Source organism: Penaeus vannamei, chromosome 10, assembly GCF_042767895.1.
Source record: "Penaeus vannamei isolate JL-2024 chromosome 10, ASM4276789v1, whole genome shotgun sequence".
Taxonomy (NCBI): domain Eukaryota; kingdom Metazoa; phylum Arthropoda; class Malacostraca; order Decapoda; family Penaeidae; genus Penaeus; species Penaeus vannamei.
Genome location: NC_091558.1, coordinates 19896868 through 19906867, shown reverse-complemented (window position 1 = coordinate 19906867; position 10000 = coordinate 19896868). Strand labels below are relative to the sequence as shown.

The following is a 10000-nucleotide window of genomic DNA, read 5'->3' as shown; positions in this document are numbered from 1 at the left end:
TGATGCATATATATACAAATCATGCATGTGCATCTGTTCTTATATGCATTCATATACATACAAGTTTGTGTGTGTGCATGTGCATATAAGTATGAGTGTATTTGAGTGCCTGTGTGTGTGTGTGCGTGTGTGCGTGTGCGTGTGCGTGTGCGTGTGCGTGTGCGTGTGCGTGTGCGTGTGCGTGTGCGTGTGCGTGTGCGTGTGTGTGTGTGTGTGTGTGTGTGTGTGTGTGTGTGTGTGTATGTGTGTGTGTTTGTGTGTGGATGGGTGGATGGGTGTGTGGGTGTTTGGGTGGGTTGGTGGGTGGGTGGATAGGTGGGTGAATGAGTGAGTGAGTGAGGTGGCTGTGGGTGTATTGGTGTGTGTTTGTGAGTGTGGGTGCAGGTGCTTATGATAAAAGTAAGTGCTAGCACACAGAGCACCTAGAGCAGCCCCCATCCTCCTCCTTCCCCATTTGTGAAATTCTTCATATATTTTTTGTCATTTTATTGTGAAAGTTATATGATTTAATTAGACATCTTAAGTTCACTCTTAAACTCCTTGCCATGTTGTCTGTAAATCTCCAGCAGATGTACAATAAAGATGAAGTTTACATCGAACAAGTTGTTCGCTCTTGACTAGTGTTCATTCTTAACCCGCATGCTAAGATCACAGGATGTACGTTTCCCTCGAGGTTCACGAAGGTAAGATGGCTTACCTTGTGAATTTTGATGGTTTGGATCACACATAAAATACCCTTTTTACTTACACTATTATATCATTGTTTATTCTATGAACTTGGCTTTTGTGAAAGCTGTGTTAACACAAAGTTTTTGGTTGTAATGCACATACTGTGATTGTATTTTTAAGCAAGAGGCTGGAATAAAAGTATTCATCCTAGCACTGTCCGCTGTGTTTTCACTTTACATATGCACAAACAGCTTCACAATTGCTCTGTTGCCAGGGAGTCGATTACAAAGCTTATTTGACCTCAGCAGTTCACCTTATTCCATATATTTTTTGAAAAAAATTATTTCTTACTATCATCATCATAATCATCACTCAACATGATTATTATTATCATTAATATTGTTCATCAGCAGCAGAATCATCATTATCATTGTTTTTAATAACGATTATGGTAGTAATGAAAAAACTTCTTTCTCTAAAGTGAAATGAGTGGGTAAACCGGTAAGGTCAGGTAGGCTTAGGAGAGCCATGCATGTATAAGAAAATTTAGAACAAAGCCACAGTTGACAGTACATATATACCTGCACTCCTGGCATCAGTAAGGTAATATTATTCTTTAATTTCAAGCCATGTAGGGTGCCATTTATTCATTATATATTTTTCGAATCTTGTCTGTCATTTCCTGTACACTTATGTTACAGAAATTCCCTTAGCTTTGAACTGTTTCACTTGGTTGTTGTTATTCATACTCAAAGTAGCCTTTCAAAAGTTATATTTTTCATCCCTTTTTTGTGCATCACAGTTGAAGATTTTCTCCAAGTTCTTTTTTCATTTTCTTAATAGAAATTGTGCTGTTTACTCTTCTTTGAATCAGTCTTCATTGAACAACTAATTCTGTAGCAGTACATGTAAAATTGGTGTCAGATGTCAAATGACAGATATATAAAATTATTTTTTGTTTTAAACTGATGAAAATGGATATGATCTTGGATGTAAACTTTTTAATCTGGTCCTCCAAAAGTTATGATTCTTTGGAAAGTTTAATGTTACCATAGATTTATAGAATTGGTCTTATTTTCGTGTTTTATGTTTCATTCCACTATTTCACTAATGTGAACAAGGACACCGCACAGATTTCAACAAATATCAACAATTCGCACCATTACCTCAGATCATTGGCATCTGTAATATCAGTGGTACTTTCTGAATAAATCTTTGATAATAAAGATTGAACATGTGATATTGAAGATTGAACAAATATCAACAAAACAGAATTGCTGAATATTTGTAGTGAACCTCTGCCAAAACCTCGTGAAGGCCCAGAGATTCTAATAGCTTGCATTGTGACATACTGTCTTGATGGTTAATATCAAATTGTAATTGGCTTACCCTTTATTGTTCTTCCATGAAATTACTGTAAGGAATGATCTTATCCTCAAATAATCATTCAACTGTAAGGATAGCATGAAATTTCATTTATTGCACATTAAGAAAGAGAGAGAAGGTTTGAAGATTAGGAAAATAAAAGGTCTTGCCATTTCTTGTTTATAATAAGAGGATTTTGAAAAGGTGTTTTCTTCCCTCAATCAGTTAATGTAACCTTGTGCAGTTATGAATGTGGTTGTATTGGTCATTCCTGATGTCAAGAGTTCATACAGTGTGTGGCTTAAAACTTGCAGTTGATGTTGGATATATGATAGTTATTAGGATAAATGTGTTAATTTTGTAGTGTAGCTGATGTATACCGATGTGTATAAGATTAAAGCATTTTTTTTCCTTCTGTCTGAAATAGTGAATGTATGTCAGTTGTAATTCTAACCATTTTCTTTTATGGATTAAATAACTTTTTGAAGTGGATAGTGCCACTTTGTCTGTGTTTTATTATGTTGGGAATCTGTTACAATTTGTGTATAATATAAAGGTCTCCTTTTGCCTCTTGTTCAGGTGATTGGTTCGAGTGGGGAGTCCCTGTTACACCTGGTGGCACGAGATGGCATGGAAGAAGCTGGTTTGTTCCTCACAACCCAGGGTGCCAGTTGTAATGTCGTGAATGCCGATGGTGAGACTCCACTCCATGTCTCTTGCACCGTTGGTCTTCCTTCGCTCACAACTGCTTTACTACAGGTAATGTTGTATATCTGAGTGTGTGTGTGTGTGTATGGGCGGGGGGGGGGGTAATCACATTGCATCAGATTAGATTTGTTGAATTTATTACTTATCAATATGATGAATTTATATTGTCTAGTGTGTGATTATTAGCATAAGAGAAACAAAAAAACTTATGAAGCATTCCTACTGAAATGTTGGAAAAGTAGATCATAAGTTTATTTCTGTGTAAATAAAAGAGGAAAGCATTTCATAATCCTTCTCAAACCTTCACAGATTGGAGCAAATCCCAATCTTCAGACCTATTCCTCTTCACCGGCTGGCACTCCAATTGATGCCAATGACCCATTTGCGGAGGAAACCGAGGAGTCTCCCACTTCCAGCTTAACCTTCCGCGAAACTCCCTTGCACCGAGCCATCAAGAATAAGAATGAAGATGACATTAGGGCGATTTTAGATCATAAAGGTGCGGCTTCATCTATTGTTGGTAAATCTGAAGTCTGTTGTTTGGTTTTTCTTTTCGTATTTTTCTCTCTTGTTCAGGTTTTTCTCATTTTATTTTTATGTATTTGTTTAAATTTTATATGTTGAGAGTTAAGAACAATTGATATTGTAAATAAAGATAGGCAATAGCTTTGTGGTTATTTTAGAGAACTTCCAGAAGAAAATATGATATGATGATAAAGATAATATGATGCTTGTACACTTCTATTTAACTTCAACTTATAACGTTTCTCTGCATAACTTCTTCAGAATACTGTGAAAGCAACAAAGTGGATTCAATAGTGATGCCTGACTTGAACTTGCGTGACTCGGATGATCTGACTCCCCTTGGAGTGGCTCTGGGAACAGGCCAGATCAATGTGGCGAAGCAGCTGCTGGAAGCTGGGGCTGATATCAACACAACAGATTCCCAGGGATACGGCCTTCTCCACATGGCCATTCAAGTCAAGGAAGTACAAGTGGCCACCTTCCTAATCAATAATGGTGCTGATGTTAACCTGAGGTGTGTTTTCTTCCTTGTAGTTCCCCCATACCTGTTTTATGGCTAAGAGTTTTAGATTTTGAGTGTGTGATTTATGGGACATTTATTTGTAAAAGGGGATTGATCATCCTTTCTTATTTTTTTCTGTTTCAAAACAGGGATGTTTCCATTTATATGATAAGTATGCATGCATGACAGATTTGTAAAGCTCCCTTAATGTTACTTACCAGGACTCGTGACGGAGAGTCTCCACTGCAGCTCTGCATCAGTGAGAGCCTAGGTGCCGTGGTTGGACTCCTGTGTGGCAAAGGAGCAGACCACAACTCCCATCCCAACTCCCCCGAACCTCCTCTGTGGCAGGCTCTGGACTCAAAGCAAGAGGACATTGCTTCCACACTAGTACAGTATGTTCATGGCAGTTTAACCCATTGGATTTGTGTGAGGTGACCTTCATGCTGTTAAAAGATTAGGCTAAAGGCTGGATGATGGGAATGTTCCATCTTAAAAAAAATTTGGCCAAGGACTGGGGTGAAGGGAATTATTAAAACATTTGGTTAAGGGAGAGGTGTCAGGTACGACTCAACATGAGTGCACAAAGCTCTTGAAGGAAGATTAGACTCTAGCACCTGTGTACAAGAGTGGAGTGTACCATCAGTGAGCTGTGCCTGGAAGAGTGCTAGCTCCAGGCAGAACACTGTTTCCATGCTCAGGATCTTGTTCCTGCTAATTGTAACCAGCTTTGCAGGGTGTGTTACAGAAAAGTGAATGATATGAAACTATATAAAATGAGACAGATAACACAATGTTATCTGTTGTTATTGCTATTGCACAGAGATAATATGAAGTCTGTTCAGTGGAAACAGTGTATTACCATCTTGGAACTGCATAATAAATGACAGATGTAGACCTTGGAGAATGGTAAAAAAGCAAAAAAATTGTATGCAGTGAATGAGGGAGAGGAGGCAATGAGTGTTGATACTACATGTGGATGCTCGTGTGGGCTGGTCATATGAGCCACACACCTGGGAGAATCACCACTCAAGTAAATCAGATACCTGGATTTTGGTCTACAAGGCACCTGGATCCAGTGGCTTAATGTGGGTGTGGATTTAATGCTAGTATCTCAGGAGTGATGCAATGATGTGGGTTCATTCTGATTTGAGGGAGTCTGAGTAGGGCTTAGGTTATGCATGTTAGCATATTTCTAGGGATTGATTATTGAGCTGATTACTTAAATGAATCAAGGATACATTTTCTTGTGAATTCACAGAAATGTAGTGGTAAAAATGTGCCCCATTGCAGGTACCATGTTGACACAGATGGCTGGGCTGAAGGTCCAGAAGGATGCCTACAAACTTTGCTACACAAGGCTATAGGTAAGAATAGAAAAAATAAAATCATGTAGATACGTCACTGTCAAGTAGACTTTTATCTGAATGTTTTCCTATAGCTTGAAGATCTGCTTAACTTTTATATTATTTTTATTTGTTTGTGTTTTTTGTTTGTCTCTTTTTGTATGTGTTTTTATGTTATTAATATGTATGGTTTTGTATTTTTGTGTGTATTTGTGTATGGATGCTTGTGTTTTGCAAGTTTAATTAAAAAAAAAGTTTTTAACCATTGCATATAAAAAAACATGATTTAAAATCACCTTTTTAGATGAGAACCGAGAAGACATTGCTTGTTTCTTGGTGAGAAGTGGATGTGATGTCAATGCGGTGAGGAAACCAGGGCCGGGTGGTGGTGGCGGTGATGCAGCAACAGATCAGATGACGCCCCTTCACCTATGTTGCTCTTGGGGGTTAGAAAATACAGTGCAGACTCTGCTCGAGCATGGAGCGAAAGTCAACGCAAGGGTAGGTTTCATTGCTTACCCACTAGGTGGTGATTTGATGGCAGTAGATATAAATGTGGGATATAGAAATTTTAGGTGAAAAATGCTTCATTACTAGTGCTTCTGGGATAATTTGAGATTTTGATGTCAGTGATGTGATATGGGTGTGGCAATGGTAATATACCTTATAGATTAGTATTTTTGATATGTGATTTGGTTTTTCTTTTCACTTGATAAATTCTCTAAGATGAATGGTTTCTCATTAATTCATTAATTTTGTTGAAGAAATATTGAAAATATCCTGTGGTCTTGGGCTCAAAATTAAGGATTTAAAAAACATAAAAGTTCAACATTTTTGTTTGTTTAGTAAGTGAATCCATATTATCAACTGGATTGACAGCTTTTATCTATATGACATACCTAAAATTTTAGCTTTCATAATTTCTTGTATAAAATGATCTTATATCTAAATGTATTAAGATCACCTGAATTGAGATTGGATGTTACTTACACTTCTTTTTTCTCTCACTCAATTTATAAAGGATGCTGAAAATAAGACTCCCTTGCATCATGCCATTGAAAATGGTCACAATCCCATTATTTCCCTGTTGCTGTCCCATCCTGCCTTGGATCTTTCCCTACGAGACAAATCTGGCATCACTCCATTCGCTGCTGCCATGTCGAGAAAGAACAACAAGGCTGCCCAGGCTATTCTGAGCCGGGAACCTAAGGCTGCGGAACAGGTAAGTTTTTTTTTTTAACTAGGGTATGCTACATTATATGTTGTATATGACGAATTTGAAGTGTGTATACATTTGCAGTAGGTCTTTTTCCCAGGTTTTATAAATTCACGTTTGCATGTTGTCTGTAAATCTTCCAGAATCTTTTGTTATTTTAAATCTTAAAGAAAACAGTTGAAAAGAAAGAAAACTATTAGATAATCTCTGTTCGATAATCACAAAGCTTACATAAAAGGACATTTAGTATGTTCAGTTGTGAAAATTTGATATCTTGAAAATTTATTACCTGAGAAAGTTTGTTCCGTTCTAGATCAGTAGATTGTTCTCTGTGCTTTGATTAATATGAATTGTGATTTGCAGTATGATCACAAGGGCCACAATTTCTTGCACGTAGCCATTCAGAAGAAGGACATGGAGAGTGTACTCTTCCTCCTGAGTATTCACGTTGACATGCACACCAGGACACAAGACCAGTTGTCTCTCACACCCCTGCATCTGGCTACACTCTCAGGGTCTGTAGGATTTTCTTAGTATGTTTGATATTTTTGTTGTGAAAGATGAAAGTTTGGTTGGGAAATTTGATGAATTGTGAAAAAGTGTAAATGTCCTATTGATTTGGAATACTTCCAGGAGAGATGGAAAAAGATTGCAAATATATGGGTTTAATTAGTGATCAAATTTCAGGTCAGAGATGATTGTTAGAAATCTTTTACTGGCTGGAGGTGGAGCAATCAATGAGTTAACACCGCAGAAGCAGACAGTTCTTCATCTGGCAGCAGCAAATGACCATCCCCATCTTGTCTCCATCTTCTTAGAGAACGGAGTTCGTTTTGATGCAGTAGATGACAATCACAACAATGCACTTCATGTTGCAGTCAAGGTAAATAGTTATTGATATTCTCTCATGAGGCTTTATATGTGAGAAGATATAAATGAAGATTTCACTTTCTCATCTCCTGATAATACATAAATATATTTTTTTACAGGAAGGCCATCTGTCTGTCGTAAGAGTGCTATTAACTGAATCAAGGATCAACGCAGAGGCAGTGAATCTCCGTGGTCAGAACCCGCTCCATGTCCTTGCCAATTACCCAAAAGACAATGCAGCAGCCATAGCGGAGATGTTCTTGGAGACGATGCCGGATTATGACCTCAACAGGGTAGATGTCGAGGGAAACTCGGGTGAGTATCAAATGGTTGTTTGAATTTACTTATATATATTTATTTATCAGTTTGTTTATAATTGTTGTTATTTTTATTGTTTGTAATGCGTTTGAGTGTCTTTTAGGATTAGCTTTCCCTTTTCATCTCTTTTCGTTTTTCACTTCTCTTGTTCTTGATTGATAAAGATTTTGAAAGTGGTTTTAAATATAGCTCATTTTATTAATATTAGTAGGTGTTGATAGTGATACCTGATAATGATGGTTGTGGAAATGTGCAATTTTTTGTGCAAATATCTACATTTTTGCCTTTTGGGAATTTTTAGATAATTGTCCTCATAAAAATCCTTATTAGTGCAGAATGTTTAAGGGATTTATGAGGATGAAAAAAGCGTGGAAGAATTTTTCAAAGGATAACTGGAAGAAAGGATATGAATTAATTAAATAGGAATACAAGCTAGAAAAATTAGTTTGTACAGTTAATTTGTGATGCAAATTGATAATGCAGTCAAACAAAAGATACTCTACGTATTTAGTTCATATTGTTGGGTGGTTAGGCTCAGCTTTTACAAATCAAGTTAAATTGTGAGGGAATATATATAATTTCTCATTGTTAATCCTTTATCTATTTTTATATAGTATCCTTGAATCTACTTATCTACCTATATAATTTAACTCTCTACCTGTCTGTCAATTTGTGGAACTGTGTGAATTCCCTGTCATTTTTCCAGGTATAATTATTTTTATTTATTTATCATTTTCTACAGCTCTATTACTGGCTTACATGCGAGGTGCGGGTCAGCTTTGCCGAGTATTAGTACGGTCGGGAGCATGCCTGGGCTCAACAAATAAGCATGGTGTTAACATATTCAATTATCAGGTATTTATGATTGTTTTTTGTTTTGTTTTTCTTTTCATTATGGAGTGAAGGATTATTTGATTTTGTACTTAATATATGCATTGTTGTTCTTACATTTCTTTACGAATGGTCAGATGTGAATAATAGTTTACACTTCGTAAAGCATCAGCCACAAATATTGATGAGAGAAGTTTTAGTAATAATGTATTGTGATATACTTTCTCTCTTCAGTGGATGGAGTTCTAAACATTTTGTTAACCTTAAATTGGAGTGCAAGAAGGATTTTCAAAGTGAAGTGATACCAGTCTCATGCTCAGTTATAGCATACCCTAATTTTCAAATAGACTGAGTGTTCATTAAGAGTAGTTTGAATATATGCTGTAAAAGAAAATAATCACCAAAGGCTAATATTCTTTTCAGAAAGTAAAAGTGTGGTGAATCAAAATAAAAAGCACATGCATTGGGTGCATTCATTTACTTACTTTTCTTACAAATCGCAGGTGCCAACCAAAGCACTGCTGTTTAGACTCCTGGACGTGCTATCAGCTGAGCCTCCATGGAGTGAAGGAGAACTCTGCATGGAATGTGGGACCAAGTTTGGCCTGGCTACAAGGAAGCACCACTGCCGACACTGCGGCCGACTCCTCTGTAGCAGATGCTCGGATAAGGATGTACCCATCCTCAAATTTTCGTTGAACAAGCCGGTTCGAGTCTGTCAGACCTGTTTTGATGTACTTACTTTAGGACCAGCAGCTATATCATAGTAAATGTTTTAGAATAACTAAAGAAGTCAAGTCCATTCATAGCAAGAATATTTTCTTTTTCTTTTTCTATACATTTGATAACAAGTTTATTACAATTAACCTAAGACTAATAATGATGGTGCCACTATGTGATTTAAGTGACAGAAGTGTATCATGTGATCAAGTTAAACTTTTCACTTCAAGTCCATGTTGTACTTCCTACTTAGGCAAATACTCACTGCCAGATATATATTTGAGGAAATCTTTACTTGGGAGTCATATAATTTTCTTGCAAACACATCTGGATGAATTTGGAAGAAGTGTTGCTCAAAATTTTAAACGTGATTAACATTTTTTTAAGGATATTAAAAGGTACATTGAATTGTCAGCACATCCAAAAATATTTAGCTTGGAGGAAAGTGAGTGAAATAGTTCCCAAGTGAAGTGGTATTTTATGATCTTGGTTAGAAATATGATAAAGTTTTGTAACCTTTTTAAGATAGCAAGAATTTCAATTGTAAAATGGGAGGAAAATTGTTTCTTATGATTTTTTCACCTCCATATCAGAGTAGTTTTAAGTTCCTGTACAGTGATTTTATGTAATATTTCCTGGTTTATTTAAGGGTTAAATGAATATTTAAAGAAAAAAAAATCATTTCATTGTTTTTATATTTTATTATCATTGTCATTATTATAATAATTATTATTATTGTTATTTTAGAATATACACTCAGTTATGCTCACAAATATGGCATATAGAAACATAATGGCAAACTTGCCACTCCCTCATAAAGCTTTCTGTCTCACTCTAATCACTATTTTCTAATAATGTGACCTAAGTCTGGTTTGTAGCCCCCAATATTTGTGGGTAAGTCCACTATGTAAAATCACCATACAAGCTGGG

The 10000-nt window shown here is 36.4% G+C and overlaps 1 protein-coding gene across 4 annotated transcripts in view; it reads left to right on the top strand.

The window, feature by feature from the left end:
* LOC113826836 (rabankyrin-5) overlaps window positions 1–10000 on the top strand; it is a 92685-nt gene that overhangs the window by 81694 nt on the left and 991 nt on the right. For 2 of the 4 annotated variants that reach the window (XM_070126435.1, XM_070126433.1), the window contains 12 exons: window positions 2614–2793; window positions 3052–3241; window positions 3529–3781; window positions 3991–4164; window positions 5063–5136; window positions 5420–5616; window positions 6137–6337; window positions 6695–6846; window positions 7019–7214; window positions 7321–7516; window positions 8262–8374; window positions 8854–10000. The exon at window positions 8854–10000 is cut by the window's right edge and continues 991 nt beyond it. In XM_070126435.1, the coding sequence (XP_069982536.1) occupies window positions 2614–2793; window positions 3052–3241; window positions 3529–3781; window positions 3991–4164; window positions 5063–5136; window positions 5420–5616; window positions 6137–6337; window positions 6695–6846; window positions 7019–7214; window positions 7321–7516; window positions 8262–8374; window positions 8854–9117 (2190 nt within the window). In that variant the 3' untranslated portion in view covers window positions 9118–10000. Of the gene's footprint in view, window positions 1–2613; window positions 2794–3051; window positions 3263–3528; window positions 3782–3990; window positions 4165–5062; window positions 5137–5419; window positions 5617–6136; window positions 6338–6694; window positions 6847–7018; window positions 7215–7320; window positions 7517–8261; window positions 8375–8853 lie in introns of all 4 variants that reach the window. The other 2 variants (XM_070126434.1, XM_070126432.1) reach the window with 1 other exon arrangement.